Consider the following 22,627-nt stretch of genomic DNA (forward strand, 5'->3'; position numbering starts at 1 on the left):
TAGGGTCACATTCAACATATTCGATGAAAGTACTCTCCAGACGGTGAACTTTTTTGGTATGGATGTAGCTAGAAAATTTCTTGTAGTAAGCGTCTACCAGAGGAAGGTAGAGGTTTGCTTTTTTGGTATTCTATATAGTTGGTATTCTATATAGTTGGTATTCTATATAGTTGGTATTCTATATAGTTGGTATTCTATATAGTTGGTATTCTATATAGTTGGTGTTCTATATAGTTGGTGTTCTATATAGTTGGTGTTCTACATAGTTGGTGTTCTACATAGTTGGCGTTCTACATAGTTGGCGTTCTACATAGTTGGCGTTCTACATAGTTGGCGTTCTATATAGTTGGCGTTCTATATAGTTGGCGTTCTATATAGTTGGCGTTCTATATAGTTGGCGTTCTATATAGTTGGCGTTCTATATAGTTGGCGTTCTATATAGTTGGCGTTCTATATAGTTGGTGTAATATTTCTCCGTTGCGTCTTTGTTTTGTCTTTACGTCTTTTTTTACTTCTTATTTCTGTTCCTATTTTCTTCGTTCTCTTTTTTCTTCGTTCTCTTTTTTCTTTTCTTCGTTCTTTATTTTTGCTCTCCTTTATTTTTGTCCTTCGTCCATTTTTTTTATCGCTTTTTTTATCGCTTTTTTTATTTCGCTCTCCTTTTTATTGTTTTTTTTTTTCTGTTGCTGTCTCATTTTCTTTTTGTCGCTTACAGCATCTATTTCGTCACTTTCTCCTCATCTCGGTCTTTGTATTTCATTCTCTTTCATCTCCACTTCTCACTTGTCAAAAACAACTAAACAAAAATTGTATCTTCCTTTTATCATTCTTTCACCCCATGCCCACTCCACCCCACCCCAACTTTCATCCACGTCAACTCCGATTCGCATCACTCTTTTCCTCTCTTCAGATGAGTCAAATATTTTTTTGTTTTGTTTTATTAACTTAAATAAAAATGCTTGCAGAGTTTCATTTTTATATTAACAGCATTTATTTATTTTTTCTGTTATCCCAATCACTTTCAATCGCAATTCCCTTTCGGCCCTATAACGTTTCTGACCTCTTTTAAAAGCTTCTCGACTTTCTTGTGAATAGATGTTGACGTATCTCGCCGAGTTCTGGTCACATAATAGACACGCTTAAAATTCTATAAATCCTCCCCCCCCCCTGTCATACGGGATTGCTAGATTGGGGTGACCAGTCGCGTGTCGTTGTTTTAATTTCTCTGCACCTTTTTTCTATTTTTACCTTTTAAAAATACAATTGTTACAACCACGCATACAGTAAGGTCAGAACTCTGCGATCGACAGTACAATTCAAAGGTACCGAAATATGTACTATATTGCATACGTAAGGCTAACGGGGCATCATTACTGTCAAAGAAAAAAAATTATGTCTATGGTTTCGTATTTCGTTGTGATGAGCAGAAAATACCTCTGGGTACAATATTTAGGACAATCACCCAGTATAGGACTGCTCGGACAGAAAGAAACTGCAACCTACTGTCTGTACAACTGCAAAGGGAGCTATGGCACTGCATCAAACTGTTTATTAAAAAAAAAAAAAGGGTGACTAGGGTTCTGAATCAGAGCGGCTCGTTCGGTAAGGATTACCAAGAGATAGGTGGCATCTGATTGTCATTAAACTACTTTCCGACAGCCAGCAAAGCACAGCAATAATGAATTAATGAATACCTCGACGGAGGTAGATAGGTGGAGAGGCATGGCTATCAAAGAGTGTACCAGGGAGAACACCACTTGGATTGAATTGGATTGAATACGTAGTAAGTTTACGCTAACTATATTCAAGTTTACGCTAACTATATTCAAGTTTACGCTAACTATATTCAAGATTACAATAGAAAATGCCAGCATGAAAAGTAATATAGTTCAGCTGAAACATGGAAAAGAAAAGGAAGATATTCTCGAAAAAATATAAATGTATAACTTAAAATATTGCAGTATCAGGAATTGATTATATGATGTTATACATTGAATTTTAATAAAATTCTTAATGCTGCAATATTTTGAGTTATACATTTATATTTTTTACTAGAATATCTTGTCTTTTTCCCCATGTTTAAGCTTAACCATGTTACTATTCATGCTTGCATTTTTCTATTGTAATCATTGATTTTTCTAGGCTTCCAGAAGATGCACTTGTTTTTTGCTTAAATTCAGTCTTATTCTTTTTCCCCCATAAAGATAAAATACATTTATGTAATAACAATGTGCGGTACTCGTCTGCTTTCCTTCTATCTGTTTCACTTGTTACTTCTCTTTTCGCGAGAGCCGTGAATTAGTAGCAACACTAGTCGCTGGAGCTATGAAAATAAGTCATAAAGAAACGTCGCTCACCACCTTACGAATTTTTACGATTTTAAACACCAGTAAAGTCATCATAGCTTGTTTTACTGATCGAAAATTGAAAATAAAAAATTTCACAATATAGCCGAGAAACTGATTTTCTAAATTGTAATAATTGTTTGAAATTTGGTCGAAAAATGAGTGAGTGGCGAAGCTTTAAAGCAGTTCTAAATGACTAAAACTGCCTCTTAACCATATTTTCAAACACGGTAGTGTGTGAATGATTCCTCGTTTCTCTTAGGCCTCTCTTTAATATATATAACTATCTAAGATACATTTTCTGTGGTCGCGTGAATTGGTTCTTTCTAGACTCGGAAACGGCTGGGTCGATTTTATGAAATTTAACACGCATATACATTATTTGCCTTGCAGTGTTTAAGTAGGTTCTGTATCGAAATACATCCGATAAATATTGAAAACCAACAATCTTTAAAAAAAAAAAAAAAGAAAGAAACTAATAAAGAAGAAAGTCCGATATTTATACGACCTAACATCACAAGTGCATTTGAGAAGTTTTATTATAGCATAAACAAAAGAGCCTCTCGTATATAAAATCGACAGTAGGTTACCTGATAAAGCAGGAGCGCGTTCGAAACGAATGTCTGTTTAGACCATAATCGAACAATAATACTCGATTTTTTTTTCATTTTAAACTTTAATTACAGCCATTATATATGAAATTTTTGCTTATAAAATCAACAATACGTTCTCTATGTAAACTACAATGTATTATCGACTTAGTCACCGCGGGAAGACATGTGAAGCTTCCTTGCCCTGCACCACGGTGGATCCCCAACTAAAGCAGTCAGTCCATCGATTTAATTGTAAAATGGACGATCTCACCGATTTCGATGACCATAAAAATATGGGAGTGTGAAACGCTTCTTGATCATCATTCAATCCCGGGCAACGTTGGGTCTCCCTGCTAGTATATATTTTTCTAACTCTAAAAATTTTAAACGTTGAACTGTTACGAAGACGGAAATAGCACTATTCAAATAGATGGCCCTTTTGTCTTCCAGAATTTATCTTTCTACATATTCACCACCATTCTCAATGCACTTTTGCTAGTCTCTCTTTATTATGACTGTCAAAGTCCGGAGCGTGCTTTGTCACCCACATCTGTCAGCACTCTGAAATTGGCGGACCTATCTCCTAACTGTGTTGAAATCAACTTGCACCCGCTTCGTACACGTTCAAAAGGCGCCGAGAATGTTGATCGGTTAATTTTTTTTTTTTTTTTTTTTTGCATGGAGGAATTCAATGACATATTTTTACTTCTGACGCATGTTTATGACAGGGATTACTTTCTTAGTTTCTCATCTTCCATATTTGCAATTGACGTGAAACATTCAGGTTATGAATGCATACGTTTCAACATCTTTAGAATGCAATTTGCAATCTGCTCTATTCTATTCGCGCTGAAAAAAAACAGGAGGCATTACTTTTGGAAAGTTCCTAGTATGTGTTTGTGTGTGCATTACAGAAGGTAAAAAAGAAATTAAATACGGTCAGTTTCGTATCCGATATAAGGGAAGAACACATCATTGTTATGTGAACTATCCTCAGTCTCCATTGTGGCCTGTTACTATTGTTCCCTTTTGTAGGATTCAAAACCGACGGTACCACTGATGTGTTGATCTTTTGTAATGTGTATATCAAATATTTCGCTCTTGTATACACACTAAAAAATTTAATAATCGAGCACTCTATTAGGTTTCTATCGCACTGATCTTACAAAGATATATATTATAATTTTAAGGGTGATTTTTTTTTTTTTTTTTTAAGTAGTGCGTTACTGCAGTTTCATGAAAATGTGCACAATCCCTCTCTAACGTCTAGCATTAATCGAAAATAAGTGTAGACTTAATTCATTTATCACGTGATGCAATGATATATATATATATATATATATATATATATATATATATATACACACACCTTATATTTCGGCGTATACTGCGACTGTCAGATGAGAGGCGGTACAAAATTGGAGCAAATTTTAACAAATTTATCATATATCGGTTGTATATGACGACTGCTAAATCACGGAACCATGTTTGTTTAGCCTGTGGCGGAGATTGTAACACCCGGTATCTTATGAAATATTGTTTTTAAAGATGATTTTTTTAAAAACTCTAAGGGTCGTCTTATACACCGAAATACACGGTATATATATATATAATCAAGAAGTAAACATTTACAGACAGGAAATAGAGCTTGTCATAGAACACACATTTAAGACTGTAAATATTTTTACATGAATTTATTGTTCGAGAGGATACGGGTATCCTGTCGAACAATAAATTCACGTGAAATATAATTTACATTCCTAGATTTGTGTTTATAGTTATTGTATTGTTATTTCTATTGTAGAGTTTTCGTGAGGCATTGCTCATGGGGTAAACACCCGAGCAGCGTTCTCGTACTCACTGAAAAGATGTTTGTTGACATTACAATTTCGTTTGCGGTGGAGAAAGTGTTGCATGATAGCGCAGAGGTAGAGGCGTAGACTGTTCACTCGACGGTCGTGTTTCGATACTGTATTGAAGAATTTGCTTATCTTGTCTTCGCGCTGATGAGCTGTATACGACGAAACAATCCTGTCTGTGGATGATAATACATAATTAACTTTTTATTGCATAGCATCGAAACAGAAATGGAAATCGTTGCAATTACGTTAGCTGACTCATTGTTATATTTTCCTATCACTTTGTTTTTGCTAGGTATGGGGCATTCTACCGGATGCCAAATATTCTCCCGTTAGTTTAGTTACTCCAACCGAGAGATCTTTTTAAGATTCTAACCGTCCCTTTAACTGCTATTGTTTGTATTTCTCTTACACTTGGTTCACCTGGTATATTCGCCATATAGTTTTTGAAATTCTTTTTCATTAGCCCGGTTGCTCCTATGACTGGTATGATTGATACCTTAAGATTCAAGTTTCTTTTCATGTCGTACATAAGTTCTTGGTATTTTGTTATGTTCTCCCTCCCTGCTCTGTTAAAAACAGCATCCATTAGGGACGCTTTCTTCAACTAGGGTTGCCACTTTCTCCTTTTTGTCCCACATCACTGTCAGGCTTAATAGCCCCATAGTCTAGGCATGTAGCTGTAGGACTTTCGTCATGAGTGTATTTGTAGATTAAATTTTCTTTTGTACTAGCTGGGGATGAGGCATTATATCGGATGCCAGACCTACCATGTCATACATTATAACAGAGAGATTCTTGGAATATTCTTAATGCCAAGTTAAGGCCTTACACTTGATCTTCATTTGATATACATGGATATTCTATTTCCAGAAAAGTCGTCTTTTCCGTCTCAAATGTTCAGTAAGTTAAGAAATGGAGAAAATTGGTCATTTAAATATGTTATAATCGCGTTGACACAGGTTCTCGGCAGATCATCGAAGTTAAGCAACGTTGAGCCTGGTTGGTAACAGATGGGTTACCATTTGGGAATTCTAGGCGCTGTATCTCGGCATTTGTTTCCAGTCCTCCTGTACATACATTTCACTTGCCACTGGTATTTGACAATGCCGACCCAGGAGAGGTGTGGTTGGAGATTGCGGCACCTCTTGCCACAAAAATGTCATGTGCAGGCCCCAGTTCGTTGGTATCCATAGTCTGTTAGAGACTGAAGGAGCCTGCCTTCCTGTGTAGTGTACCTTTTTTGTGGTCTCCTTGTCTTGCTGGATTTCAGGACAAGAATTCATCTAGTCTGGTGGAGTATCTCGCTTAGTGCTTTTACTATAAACAGCATCACTTGAAAAAGGTGTAATATTACTCTACAATCCAATGTGGGTTGGCCATATAGAGATCTTATTTAGACTTCGAATGTGAATTTTGAATACTTAGTCATGGTTCACTTCTAGGGAAAGTATCGTGCCAGTTTGCCCTGACAAACCCCCGTACGGAGACCTTAGACATTAGAGGAATATGTCTTGTAGACATTAAATTTCTCTCCAAGTAGGCATTCAAGATGAAGCTACAACCTCTTTGATTACTCCCACTCCCACTTTCTTTTCCTCACTTCTTATTCTAGCAACCTTCTCGTTCTCTTTCTATGCGTCTCTTTCTGTCTGCTTAATCATTTCTCACGTGACGTGTACAGAGAGCCCTTAGATATGCGAGGATAGTGTTTAGTAGGCATCCAATTTCTCTATTGTATATATGCGTGTATGTATGTAAGTATTAACGTATTTCTTACTATTTCTTTGGCTTAGCATCACCCACATTACTTCCATACGAAATGAAAACATGTATATAGCTACACAACGAAATAATTATAACTCATTTTTCGACCAAATTTCAAGCAATTATTACAGTTCATGGATCACCTTTTCAGCTATATTATGAAAAAAAAATTCAATTTTAGTTTAGAAAAACCAAAGTTACGATAAATTTCTGGTGTTCAAAATCGTAAAAATTCGTAAGGAGGTGAGCGACGCTTTTTATGACTGGTTTCCATTGCAACTTCGTCGCTTCAGCAACTACTGTTGCTACTAATTCGAAAAGAGAAGAAACACGTGAAAAAGAATGAATACATGGAAGGCAGATAATTGGGGTATTTTATTGAAAGCAGACGAGTGCCGTACATTGTTATTACATATGCGTTTTTAGGGGGCAAAAAGTAAGACTGAAATTAAACAAAGAACAAGTGAATTTATTAGAAGCCGGAACAATCATGGATTATAATAGAAATGGAAACGTAAAGGACTAGTTGTTAACACTTGAAAAGAAAAGGACAAGATATTCCAGTAAAAATAATAAATTTATAACTTAAAATATTGCAGAATTAAGAATTGATTATATAATGATATCAATTGAATTTGAAAATAAAATTCTGAATGCTGCAATATCTTAGGCTATGAATTTATATTTTTTACTAGAATATCGTGTCCTTTTCTTTTCGAGTTTTAATAACTAGTCCTTTACTTTTCCATGTGTAAGCTTAACCATATTACTTTTTTATGCGCGCATTTATCTATTATAATTTATTTTTACAAGGTTAATCCATTAATGGTAAATTGCAGTTTCCGAAAAAAATTCCAATCTTTCACTGTTATTAACGAATGATATAACATTGGTCACTTTTATATCTTGAAGGTAATGGAACTAGGCCCCGCGGCGCTGAAACGAGGAATGGTTCGTATTTCTACCGTTTCTCGGTCTCTTTTAGCAATTAACGCAATGTACTTCTAATAACGGGATCCATCCCTGCGCCGCTATTCGTATGTATTCCTCAAGAAAGCAATAGTTGTACATGTTGGGTATAGATGCGGATTTGGTATGGGTGGCTCTGCGCAATTGTTCCTTTCCGGTCGCTTATGCCGCTCGGTGTGTCAAACGTCTGTCTAAGGACAGATGCTTTTTCATTTTTTTTATGAAGGCAAATATGTAATATTTGATTACCGATACAAAAAAATAACAAGTAGCCCTGTATGAGCACAGACAAACATATATTTGCGTATGTATTTCAACAGATCTATTTTCTTATCTATATTTCTTTACACACTTCTGTCTCTTTCTCTCTCTCAGACACACACACACACACACACACACACATATATATATATATATATATATGTATATATAATACGCGTATTTCGCTGTCTTCAGCGTTTCAAATAGCCGTTTATAGCAATATCCGAACCCAGGATAACATTGTGTCTTGTCTGAAATGTTATCAGTGAGTAACAGTCTTGCTTGAAATATGTCCGATTTTTTTTTTTTTTTGTCTGGATTTTTTTTCTATATTGAATACTATGTTACGAAACATTATATTAAATCGATCTCGACTTATCTGCTATTGTATACATCTATACTAACAGTTACTGAATTTTTTATATATGGAAGTCTGCTGTCTTGGGTCGGTTTCAGTACTCATATCTGAACGGCTGTGTTTGAGAGTGGAGTTTAGACGCACACACAATTTTTTTTTTACTTTCTTATACAAATTAATACAAACGTAACTACAACTAAGTAGTAAATATTTATCATTACAAATTTACACACACATAATGCAAAGGCATTTTAAATATTTTTGTCTATTTACTTGTAGATTTACTCACATTTTAATACATTTTATGCATTTATTTTATTTTTGTATTAAAATGTTTAAGAATTTAATCAAATTTTAGTACAAACTATATTTCAGCTATAAATATATTAATTCAAATAACTTTGTTTTAAAAGAAATATCTATATGAAAACATTAAACCACGATTCGGTATAAAATAACCCAACACGGGTGAACATGCCGTTAAACACACACACACAAAAACAAAAACAAAAAATACATTTGTCATGACTCTTGTGAGCTGCGACGTTGTTTGATTGTAGAAATAATTATATTATCTCTCTTATTTTGAATATATATATATATATATATATATATATATATATATATAATATATATATATATATACTCGGCTCAAGGCACTTGCTTGTTTAATCATATTTACTAACTGCCAAATAGCAATTAAATATATAATTTACAAACAAGCTGTTTGGCAGTTAGTAAATATGGTGAAACAAGCAAGTGCCCTGAGAATGTGTCGACTCTTGAAGTGAATAATATAGAACAAACTTCTTTTAAAGGCATTTGAATCTAAAAGCGTATTTTTAAACTGTTTGTTCTATATTTTCCACTATGTGTGTGCACATATATATATATATAATCACGTTGACACCCCCGTTCTCGACAGATTACCTAATTTAAGCAATTTTGAGTCTGGTTGGTACCAGATGGGTGACCATTTGGGAATTTTAGGCGCTGTATGTTCTTTCCGCTCATCTCGACTTTGTTTCCAGTCGTCCTGTACCTCAACTTGCCATTGGTATTTAACAATGTCAACTCTAGAGAGGCGTGGTTGGAGACTGCGCAACTCTTGCCACACAAATTTCACGCGCAGGACACTGAAGGGGGCCACTATATGAAGTATTATGTAAAATAGTAAGTTTTGCCCACTGACATTGTGATTAATAGCTTTGCTATTTCCGTATATTTAATTTATTTATAAGTCGGTTTCTTCAGTCGTGTGGGAATCGACATACTTTTTTTTTTTAATATAATTATCTATGGACACGTGATTTGTCGTCTTACAACTCGTCAGCGTTTCTCAACCTAGCGGGAATTGAATGTCGGAGACTGAAACCCAACACTCTAACATGTCATATATATATGTGAGAGAGAAAGAGAGTGCGAAGTGTCTTGTACGTTTATTCTCTCCCTAGTGCTGTTCAAAATAATCTAGCAAATCACAAATATTCTAAAATGGTATTTACAATTTTTTAACATTTCTCCTATCGTCGATAATAGATTTTCTGAAATTCCTATCAATGCTTTGAAATCTTATTTTCGCTATTCAGTGTTTTCTATTCTTATCAGAACCGACCAACATCTTCCTTATTTAGCGCGTCACTTAGGTCGAATCCTGCTCGAATTCTTTGGAGAATACGTTCAAAGACAAAAAACAGAAATCCACCCTTTCGGTGAATATTTTAGTTTTGTTTAAGTAGATGTTTCAGTTTATAAATTCCCTCTCCTCTGATAATCAATGCGTAATTTGTGTGTTTACAAACAAATGTAATTGCTTCTTTTTTTTTTTAATTATAAATATATTTCTGCACTAGCTGCGAAGAGGAGACCGGCCATGCTAAATTGTAAACTACACTTAAATATATTGTTATTTAAGCAAATTTTGGATTTATTATTATAGTCAATTTATTATTGAATATTATATTGCACCTAATATATAATAACGATTTTCAGAGTATAAAAAAAAATATCTTAGATGCCATTAGCTAGAATTGAAAGCAAAACAGTTAGCGCCCCATCCGGATCTCGTGCTAATGCAGCTATCGAGAGATAAGGAAAAAAACAAACAAAAAAAAAACAAACAAAAAAAACAGATTTAATACTTAACGACTTGAAGAAATTAATTCAATTAGGGCATGCGCAGGAAGAAGTAAAAATATGCCGGCTAGTTGAAATGAAAAGTTTGCATTTTAACTTACCGTTATTTATCTATTCAAAGATTTTACTCGTTATAAACCAACCTTGTTTAATGATTACTATTTCCTGTTAATTCAAGTGTTATATGACCTGCAGTTTAAGAGTTTATCAGTTAAATATTTACATACAGATACACACACACACACACACACATATATATATGTGTGTGTGTTTTGTTTTTGTTAGCTATACTTTTTGAATGAATTTAATTATTTATACGAAAGTGCATTTTTACCTAAATGCGAGTTCTGAATCGTAGGAGTCATCGGATGTTTATCTTTATTATTTTACGAATGCGCATGGGTGAATAGTTCACAGAAGAGATAACTTGTGTGCAGACCAAGTAGTTTGAAAACACTCTCTAAAGATCGTGTCACACTGGTTTCAGTTGTAGTGCTAGAGTCATTGTCTATAGGTTTTGTTTTCGATCTCGGCTCGAATATTTCTTTTAGAAAAAACAATACTCACATGCACATATCTCGGTTCCTTTCCGTCTTTTTATTTAATTATTCTTTAAAGAAATTATACGTTACATTTAATACCGGGCAACTCAGGGCACATTTGCTAGTATATCTATAAAAGTGAGAATGTGTGTGAGGACACTTCTCAAATTATATACAATAAGAATTTTTGATCTATAGACTTGAAATTTGGAACAAATGGTTTCTAACTATAAGGAAAATATTTTTAATCGTTTTTTTTTTTTTATCCGGAAAAAGAGTGCTACAAAAGGTCAACATTTTAAAAATTGGTACGTGAGGCCCATCGAATTTTGACGTTAACTGTTTCACAAATGCGCATGCGTGAATCGTTCAAACGCAGATTCCTTATGTTAAGAATAAATAGGTTTGAAATCACTTTCTAAAGAACGTGAAAAGCTGGTTTAATGTTTATCCTATTTTACTCACTGTCCTTAGGTTTTGGTTTCGATTTCAGCTCGGGCTTTTTTTTTCTTTACTTGCTTACAAGAAGTGACCTGTTTAGAAAACATTTTTCTATCTATATAAAAGCCAAGTACGTCCAAGGATGGAGTACTGCTTCCACATCTGGGCAGGAGCTGCTAAAACAGCTTATTTTGCCTTGACAGAGTACAAAATAGACTTCGTACCCTAGTGGGAGATGCCCCTTTTCTCTTCCCTGCAACCTCTCTCCCACAGAAGAGTCGTTGCGAGCCTGTCTTTGTTTTATCGTTATTTCCATGGCAAGTGCTCGTCTGAGCTCCAATCTCTGTCCCCCCTCGCCAATCTCTCACGATAAACGCCCGTCAAGCTGAAACCACTGTCAATAATTTTCCCTACTCTTTATCTGTGCTTAAATCAAAACCTAGATCCTATGAACAAAGCTTCATTCTTAGAAGTGCACGCCTGTGGAACTTTCTTCCGTTTGCCTGTTTCCCACCTGACTACAACTTGGATGTGTTCAATTCCAACATAAACAAATTCCTGATGAACCGCCCCCTTAAGACATTTTATCAAATCTCTAATGCTAAGGATTATTTCGATACTATCCCATTGATTACTGTACACGCAATAAACCTTATCCCCGAGTGGCCTCTGGGCCTTGATAAGTGATGACCACATATAAAAAAAAATAATAATACTTGCATGCAGATGTTTCAGTTTCTCTGTGAATTAAAATATAATATTCATGCGTATTTTGCTATCGGGCAACGCCGGGCAACGTTGAGCGGCCATGCTAGTCTTCTATAAATTCACCGTGAAATCACTTGAAATATGTTTCAATTGTTAGTTAACTTGCGTGACTGGGAGGAGGGGACCGACGCGGAAACACCGATGTATTTTTATACTGAAGATTACGCTTATCTTTCGCTTATCTTCCTGGATGTTTTCCCTGTACCAGTGCTAACATTTTGGTAACGTAATTGTGTCGGCATTATCTGAAAAGCCGGTTGTCTCAACTGCTTCTTAGCTATCGGTATTCCCGCGTTGGGTTCCTGTCTTTCGGTACAATCGCCATGGTCATTTCATAACCCCCCCCCCTCCGCAAAACAAAATGGCTGATACTCTACAAGATCCCCATCCTATTTACCTTTTCCATCGTCTACAGTTTCCTGACCACATATCTTCAAGGCCGGACTTTGGCATTTGTACTCGGCTTGCCCTCATTCACAGTGATAACATCTAACAGGATAAATAAGAATTGGTTTTGGAAATTAAAAAAAACAAAAAAAACAGAATAATCGAAAAAATTTGGGAGGAAAAAAATAGTTGAAGGAAATAGTTTTGTTTTACAAGCACCTGTCTAAACGTGTGACGTTTTAGATGCTGTCTAAGATTTCTGAAAATCGTAGTTATTATCGTCGTCAACATCATCAAACGTTCTACCCGCATCTGGTAGAATATGATCTCTGGCTATAGTCAAGATTGTCTTCTTGTTTTGACTTCCTCTATCAACTTCGCAGTCGGTACGACGCCGACAAACAAGATATGATCCCTTCTGATTAAACGCTTCAGCAGGTGAAGTTTAAAACAACTGTGTAAAGCAAACGATCTCGAATATATATATATATATATATATATATATATATATATATATATATATATATATTAATGCAACTCCCAAAGTTTTATTCAAACAATTTACAAAATGTTATGAAAACGAACTCTTGTACAACGGACATTTTTTTAATGCAATTGTTTTTTTTAAAAAATGCAATCTAGGTCGGGCCAAATAAAACTCACCTGCTTTTAAATTTTAAGCTGTCGTAAAAGCTTCTTTCTCAGAAATGCTAGTCTTTGAAACCCTGTTCCGCTCGCATGCTTCCCGGTTGAATACAACATTGTAGTCTTCAAATTTAATATAAAAAGTTCCTATTAAGCCGTCATCATAAATAATCAAAGTCGATCCAATTTACACAATAAGTGATTACTACACTATCTTACATTCATTACCCCTTATCCTTGAGTGGCTTTCGGACCTTGATAAGTGATGACTTCCAAGTAAAAAAAAAAAAAAAAGCTTAGGAGTCCTACATTCTTATCTCAGAGTTAAGGTGTTCAAGAAATAAATCTAAGACCTCAGACAGACCTGCTCTTCCTTTTTTTTTTTTTTCTCCGGATGGGGGACAAGTTATACTTAATACCGACTCTACATGTTGCCATCTGTTTTATTTTCTTTTTTTCTATTCGTAAAACATTGTGGTTCGTAATCCGGCAGTATACCCCTAAGCTCTGCTTTAAAGCAGTCGGGCCGATTAAATACTGTTGCAGTTAAGCACACGGCAAGGAAAATAAAGATGAAAAGAAATAGCGCCGTTCTTGGATAATGTGGTTATTTTATTTCGAGAAACAGTGGCGTCCTCGTCGACGTCAGTAGCGGTTGCAGCAGCAGCAGTGGCAGCCAGTGTATCGTACCAGCGCTTTCTTTTAAAAAAGGATTGGTCAGTCTCCACAGCAGTATGTCTTCCACGCGCTGATGTGGAACGGGTGGGGGCTAGACACCAATAATATGCGCTTCGCACCAGTTGTGTTGCTTATAAGTATCGAATAAAAATTCCTGAGCTTCTTTTTAGTTTTATATTCGATGTGAAATGGACAAATTGTGGTTTAAATTATTATATAATTTCTTGATCCGTTTTACGCATAACTTTTTCGAATTAAGAGCTGGTACCATCAGTCAAATCACATTCAAAACGCCGATTCTCGTCCAATGACCTTAGTTAAGCAACATAGAGCCTGGTCAGTACTTAGGTGGGTGACCAGTAGTGAATACCAAATACTATACTTCTTTTTGGATTATCGCAATTAAGTGGTTAACGACACAGACTAAAAACATGACCTTGCCAAGTTCGAATCCAATACATTCCATAGAAACAATTCCAGTAAACCCACACCTGACCTTGTGTCTCACTTCCAGAAGAGAAGTAAAATAGCTGATACCGACAACACCAAAACTGCAGTGGCATGCACAAGACATATTCAAATTCCCTTCCTTTTCAGATTTCTCAGTACTAATATATATATATATATATATATATATATATATATATATATATATATATATAATTAGACACACTAAATTACGCTTAAAAATATATTAATTAATAAAGACTTCGTATTTATTATATTGGTAATGAGCCTTAATAAATGTTTAGTGCGCCATCACCGAAAATCGAAACCAAAACGTTTAGCTTACGATTTACTTTTCCTTTGACGTTAATGCCTTAGCTATGAAGCCATGTTTGCAAGTCTAAAAATATAAACATGAACCAATAGCTATTACGTTACGCATGCGTATTCGTGATGCTGTCATTCGACCATTACCCTTTTTATATCTTTTTTTTTTGTTTTTACTTTTGCGCCGATTTTTCCTGGCTAAAACACAAATATAAAGTTTCGCATGAGTTCGAATACCCTATATATTAAGTTTCATATCTGTAGACAAAAACTGACAGGTGTTTTGCAGGCAAAACTTTTTAAACAAATATATATACGCATACATAAATATATATAGAAAGAGGTTTGTGTTTACTCTAACATTTTTACGCAAATATTACGCAAGTATAAATCATGTAGAATATCCGGCTGAATATAATTACATGTAATAAAGATGATCGTCCAATAAGAAAACCGCAAAAACTAAGAGAAATAATTAAAATGAATGATTAAAAGAAAATACAAATTAGCTCGATCTTTTGCAGATGAATGCAATTCCACAACCCATGTATAACAAGTTGTATTTTCCTTTTAAATAAATACAATTAAATGTGTTTAATTTAATTATTAATGCACAAAAATACATCAAATTTATAGGAGTGTGTGTGTGTGTGTATATATATATATATATATATATATATATATATATATATTATTCGTTTTAATTTTCGCTTGGTTAAGTTTTTGTATCGATAATTATTAAATAGAAAAATATAGTTTACTGACCATTAATCAAAAACAGGCAAACGCGAGAAACATATACACAAGTTCATATCACATAGTTTTTTATTAATTAGTAGGCCGCCCGGTCGGAAAATATGCTTAAATATGGTATTTTAATTTATGCAGATTTCGTATTTATTATTAATAATTATATACACATATATATATATATATATATATATATATATATATATATATATAATATGCATCAAGTGCGCTTGAAACCAAATCACAACGTAATATTAGGAAAATAAACAATTTTCCTAATATTACGTTGTGATTTGGTTTCAAGCGCACTTGATTAGAATTTTATTTTATTCTAATTAAAACAACGTTTCTATATTGAACTCTCATTCTTGACACACACACACACACACACACACACACACATATATAGATATAGTAATGATAACGTTTGTATACCAATTTCATGATGTTGACAATCTTACAATTTATTCTTTTAGTTCAGTTGACACTTACAATTCTTGTAGTATACTGTAAAGAACTGTAAGCGTAAACTGAATGAAAGGAATAAATTGTAAGATTGTCAACATGAAATTTGAATATAGATTTTTGTCATTCATTCATTATATGCTCTGTAATTACATTGAGCTTGTTAAAAAAATATTAATACATATAAAATGGAAATATAAGTGAATAAAGAATATTTCCACAGAAATATATATATATATATATATATATATATATATGGTCAAATATATTATTTTTATTTATAGACAGATATTCCATACTTGCTACACTGAACATGCTAATGCTTCAGAGCAAATGGGCTCATAAAAAAAAACTGTTCCTCATCAGGCGAGAGAAATAAAGTTTATACCAGCTAATCAAAGCATCTTCTTCTTAAATGAAGAAGCGAAATATATTTTTATATTTATAAAAAACAAAATATTAAAACGCTTGGTGGGTGGGAAGAGTGATACCAAGTGACATTTTATACTTAAAGGGCGGTATGGGGAAAGGAGATGCGAAAACTTTAAAATAAAGGAGACTGGTAGAAAAATATTGGAATGAAAAGTAAGTGACAGCTAAAAAAGAAGAAAAAAAAGAATAACCAAATGCGTAAGGGGTTAGTATAGTTCCATTCCATTTCTGTAAAAAGGAGGAGGGGTTAACGCAATATGGCAAGTTTAAGAGCATTTAAATTAAGATGACAACTAAAGCAAACTAGTTAAGGGGATATTAGTAAATTATAAGGAAGAGTTTGTAATAATACTCACACAAATATTTGTATACATGTCACAAAACATGGCAGGACCAATGAACATACATACGCATATGTGTGCAGAGAAGTATTTAAAAAAGTTTAAAAGAAAATAAAGTAAACAATTAAAAAAATAAATGAATAAAAAATCTGAGACGGCTTTATATGAAGGTAAAAAGCCTATTTTTACATAAAAATAGTCATATATGTCTCAGAATAGAAATAAAAATTAAAATTTCAATTAATGAAAAACTAAATATATAATAATAATAAAAGTAATAAGTATTCTTAATGGTAAAGATAAAAATAGTAATGATGTTAATAGCCGACATAGTTCTGTACGCGTTATTCATCCAGCCAAACAAATAGTTTACTCGTTTTAAACCATCCTCAGTGTATGATTAATATTTTTTTGTTTTCAGTGTATGTGTCCAGTAGTTTAAGAGTTCCTATTTACAATGCCTCCCCAGGGTCGTTTTTTAATGTGGAGAAAAGGAACAAAAACAAAAATTGTCTCAGTCGTGAAGGAGGATTTCTCCTCCACTGACAGAACAAGAAACCGAAGTGCAACATCCGAAGAACAGATACTACACCTTGATACTTTGATCTTGTCCCAAAGGCCAAGTAGTTTTCAAATATTTACACATACACACGCTCCTACATGCATCTACTGTTTTATTTATATAGGTTTTGTCATCCGCACTGATAATGATTCATATATATGTATATGAAAATTTAATTCAGTGAAGTAATGCTATGATACTATATGACAAATTTCGTAATATATATAGATAAATATGAAATATAACATTCACGTATAAACAAAACTATTATAACAAAGTATTTCTAATTTAAACTATTAAATATCCACCGGGTTCTTTTTATCTTCCGCTCTTATTTATTATATTATATTTATTATATCAATAATATTTAATGACCCCATCCTTTCTGATGATAATATTTGAAATCAGAGTAGATATAGGAGGCATTAGGACGAATGGAAAACTGGTTGCATAATGTTAGAGTAATCGCTAGTTTTTCGTGGTTTTTTTTTACATAGGAGTTACGACTTATCAACACCCAGAGACCACCCGAAGATATATATTTTTTTAAATAGAATAAAGTATTTTCTATTTATTTGTAAATAGATCCACTGTATTCACTATCCTCTACAGAGAGGAAGATATCATTCGCCGATACAACTATGTACTAAGCCAACAATGTAACAAGTCTAATATTGTTTCTAATTATTAATTATATATTACGGAGAGAGAGAGATTTACGCTGAGATCTGTCAAGACTTGACACGCTGATTAACGGGTTGTATCCAAACAACTATTGCCAAGAAACCGCCGGTACGAATGACTAATCAATACCTTTATAAATATAGTTGAACACCCTGTTATTATTTCTTTATATAATTATGCATATATATATATATATATTCGTTTAGTCGAATGTCGCCTAGGCAATGGAGTTTCAATCCTGGCTTGAGGTAGGTGCTTGTCTAGCTTCACTGAAGAGCTGTGATACAGCGAAATATTTTGTCTTAGGATGACTATATATTTATGCACTAATTATACAAGGAATATTGTTTTTTTTAAATTATGTGACAGCTTTACATAATATACCGTTAAACATTGTTTTATTTTAGTCGTAATATTTAATATATTCTATTCGTTATTAAAAATATTTTGTATTACGTGATTGCCTAATTATATTGATCCTGTAACTTGATTTTATATATATATATATATAATGTGTGTGTGTGTGCACACGTTAACTGCGTGCGAGTTCGTTCCCTAAGAGCTCTGAAACGGCTTATCTTACTTTTTTTTTAATCTCACACTAGTTGCTTTGTGCCTGGAAATGTTCTTGGAAAGGTTTTGTGCTGGAATGGTCTCAATAAGCAGAGAAATCAATTGTTAGAACACTTGTTTGTAATAATATTAAACCTTCTGAAAATGGTTAAATTCAAAATAGCCTAGTATAATTTTTCCCCCATTATAGACTTTTAAAACTTCTAATTCAGAGGCTCTATGATTTGATAAGATCTGAATTCAAAACTTCTACCCTTACTTAAAATTTTATTTTCTTAGTAAATATACTTCTAAATGAAAAGTTAAAAAAAAAAAAGAGAGAAACTGCTAAAATGTCCTTAAGAAGTTTATACAAAAACAAACAAAAAAAAATACTTCATAACTGTTCTTAAAAAAACACACACACAAAATAAATCTGAAGAGGATCTACACCTGAAACACGTGTTACAATACGGACGAAAAAATATTTAAGCAAAGCTAAAACACCCAGGGCCTTATATTAAAAAAAAAAAAAGAAATACATTAATTGGCATGGTTACTACCGATACTATATATACAAAATATTGACTATGTTGTTGAATTGGATTGGTGCAATGGTTTGTAAATGTTTGTGTGTACGAAAAAGACGAAAGAAAAACAATTAAACACAGGAAGAAAAAAAAAAAAACGAGAGATTTATTTATTTATTTATTTATTTTTTCGATCATCCAACTCAGAAATCGTTGATCCTAACGAAACAAGTAAATCTTTCTTTTGTATTTTTCTTTAAATTGCCTCCACAACTACGTGTTTTAATAATATAGCGTGCATTTTATCCCGTATATATCAGGTAAGATGACAGACAGAAAGAGTAAACAGTAAATAATGAAATCTCTCGTTAAATGTCTTTTTCTTGTTTTTAAATATTCTTTCTTTTGTTCTACACACACACACACATACACACACACACACATTATACACTGTTAAGCTAAATTTCAGTGATCTGAAATGCAAAATCATATTGTCTATTTATATATGCTCTGTTGTAAAAACAAGCAATTATCGAACTTTTGCCTAAAATTGTTGGTCAGTATAAAAAATTATATACACAAATATTTTCTCATATGACCCTAGATATTGGATAAATAATATCCTTTTGAAGATATTACATTTCAGTAATATCTTTATGAAGTGTTTTGAATATTAGATATATTAACCTGACGAACCCTTTTTAGGAATCACACACCAACCTTTTGTCAGTAGCTTACTTGCGCTATATATATATATATATATATATATATATATATATATATATTAGTGATTTTCTATCGCGACAAGCAATATGCTAAGGTTCAAGTTAATCTCTTACAAGAGTTGCGGGCACTTGAAAATTTAAACAAAAATCGCATTACAAACTTATATTTTAATTTTGCCTGAAGTTAATGTTTAATATTGAACATGCATTCATTTATTTATTATTGCGTTTCTCTTTAAAGTTTTACGACGCATGACATTGGAAAAAATGTTTTTCTTTCGTGAGATTTCATCCCTTACAGCAAAAAACACTTAAATATCACTTTGATTTTAAATTTAGAATAAAAATTTCACTTTAACAAAACAGAAAAAGATAAAAAAAAAACTGTTAAAAGCTTTTTCATTAAAATCATTGTTAAAAGCATTAGGTCTTATTTAACGAATCGGCTTTATCTTCGAGTGATTTTGCTGGCCACAACATTCCGTATTTCGTTGAATTTAGCGTCGCATATAAAATTATACACACACACACACACACACACATATATCGTTAAAAAATCAACAACAAAACTACGTAAATAGATAAAAACGATAAAAAAAAGCAAAACAGAAAATTGTCTGACATCATAGCGTAATGGGTTAGGGCGTTGGACTGAAATACGTAAGGTCCGTGGTTCGAATCCCAACAACAGTCAAGCTACGCTGAAGAGGAGTAGGGCTCCGAAACACGCGTGTCCTTAGATTATTGTTTTTAAAATAATAAATAAATAAAATAATACGTCCAATTAAAAAAAATGGGCGACTTTCTAAGAAAAACACCGGATCTCCGAAGCGGAGACGTTAACCTTAATATCGTTAAAAAAAATCAAAAACAAAAAATACGTGTGTGTGTGTATATATATATATATATATATACACGTAGTTTTTGTTATACACACACATTTTATGCACGTTATAATGTTTAATAATAACAAAGTAAATAAAGATACGTTTCATGAATAAATAAGGTCGGTTTATATATAGCCAATACCAGATAAGTGACTATTTGGGACTTTCAGGTGATTTGTGTGCTCTCCGCTTATCTCAGCATTATTCTCAGTCGTCCTGAACTTCTCCTTGCCATTGGACTCAAGCAGAGCCAATTCAGGAGAGGTGTGGTTGGTAATTGCGCAACCCTTGCCATACAATTACACGCGCAGCTGCCCCTACAGGGGGTGTCATTTGTCTTTTTAAATAAAGCTGAAAAGTGTAATACGATCATAATGTAGACTATATTTATTTTATCTTTAAAGATTTAGAAATGGGATGAAAGTCCTTGCACTTCTAATTTTTACAGAAATTATAACATCAAGTCATGAACATTTTTCTGTTAAGGTGGATGATTTTTTAAGACGCGCGTCCATGACAGGTGTTGCTTTCTTAGTTTCACACCGTTAATATTTTCTACAGATGAAACTTTCTGGTCATAAGGACATAATTTAAGCAATCATAACAATGCAATTTGCAACCCTCTCTGATCCATTTATTGGATCCATTTAGAATGAAAAAAAAAAACAGGCGACAGTACTTTTGGGACGCCTTTGTGCGTGCGCATATATATATATATATATATATATATATATATATATATGAGAATGTGTGTGTGAGGACAGTTTTCAAACTATACACTCAACGAATTTTTGATCTACAGACTTGAAATTTGGTATATAGGGTATTCATACAAGCAAGACTTTTTAATCGGTTTTCATCCGGAAAAAGGGCTGCTAAAGAGTTAAGAGAAACATTTGTACGCGGAAGCTTTTTTATCGGATTCTTATCTCTGTGCTGTTTCACGACTGCGCATGCGACAAGCCTTCATATTATGTTAAGAATAAGGTTAGAAAACACCATTTGTCAATCGTGTTCAATTTAATGGTTATAGAACTTGACTCGCTGTCTTTAGGTTTTAGTTTCGATCTCACCTCGACTATTCAACATGTTTTTACTTACTATAAGTGAATTGTTTAGAAAAAAAAAACATACTACGCCCATGCACACGTCCCAGTTTCTTTTCGGGTTTTTAAGTAATTTTTCAAGAAACATAACGTTAGGTTAAATACCGGACAGCGCCGGGTACATCTCCTGGTATAAATATATAAAAGTGAGAATATGTGTGTGAGGACGATTCTCAACCTATATACTCAACGATTTTTTGATCTACAAACTTGAAATTTGAGATATCGAGTATTCAGCCGGATAGAACACTTTTAAAATCTTTTTCCATCCGAAAAATTGGTAGTGGGGGTCATCGGATGTTTCTCTGTTTGTCAACCGGTTCACGAATTCGCATACGTGAATCGTTCACTAGACAGATTCCTTATGTTAAGCATAGGTAGGTTTGTAAAACACTTTTTAAATTTCGTACCAAGCTAGTCTAATGGCGATCGTACTTGACTCACTGGCTTTGTTTTTTGGTTTCGATCTTAGCTCGTATTTTTTTATTGACAAAAATTGAACTCTTTAGAAAAAAACATAATACTCGCATGCATATGTCTCAGTTTCTGTATGAATTAAAATATTATAATATAACGGGCAATGTCTGGCGCCTTGCTAGTATTGTTTACAGGAAGTTTTGGGCGAGATAAGTCAGTGATGAGTATTTGCTGAAGAGAATTTGATATAGGTATCTAAAACGGTCCTCATTATCGGGTTAGAAACTGACGGTTACAATGACTTATCCCATTTAAAACTTTCTATAAACAAAAAAAATAATATGCTCTTTTTGGATTTTCCTTATAATTGAGCACTCTGCTGGATTTCCTTTTCCAAAAACTGATAAAACACACACACACACACACACACACATATATATATATTATCATTAGTTATCATTCTAAAACCAAAAGATCTGAATTCATACATAATTTTAATTCATGATTATTTTTATATATCGTTCGTCTAACGCGTGTTCAAAAAAAAAAAATTAAATAAAAATATCAACAAAATTGTTTTAAGCTTTTTAAAATATATAATAAAAAAAGGTTTTGAAATTGTTGATGTTTTCTGATGTTAATAGTTTCCGGAG

General features: G+C 33.2%; 1 protein-coding gene across 6 annotated transcripts in view; it reads left to right on the forward strand.

Moving 5' to 3' along the window:
- The window catches only part of LOC145276940 (insulin gene enhancer protein ISL-1-like), a 224,936-nt gene that overhangs the window by 150,217 nt on the left and 52,092 nt on the right, over window positions 1-22,627 (forward strand). For 3 of the 6 annotated variants that reach the window (XM_080128433.1, XM_080128435.1, XM_080128430.1), the window contains exon 5: window positions 7,477-7,515. The exons of the other annotated variants lie outside the window; for them this stretch is intronic. In XM_080128433.1, coding sequence (XP_079984559.1) covers window positions 7,477-7,515 — 39 coding nt within the window. The remainder of the gene's footprint in view (window positions 1-7,476; window positions 7,516-22,627) is intronic. 6 annotated transcript variants of the gene reach the window in all.

The sequence above is a fragment of the Euprymna scolopes genome, chromosome 5, assembly GCF_053919585.1.
Source record: "Euprymna scolopes isolate OS-2025 chromosome 5, ASM5391958v1, whole genome shotgun sequence".
Lineage (NCBI taxonomy): Eukaryota > Metazoa > Mollusca > Cephalopoda > Sepiida > Sepiolidae > Euprymna > Euprymna scolopes.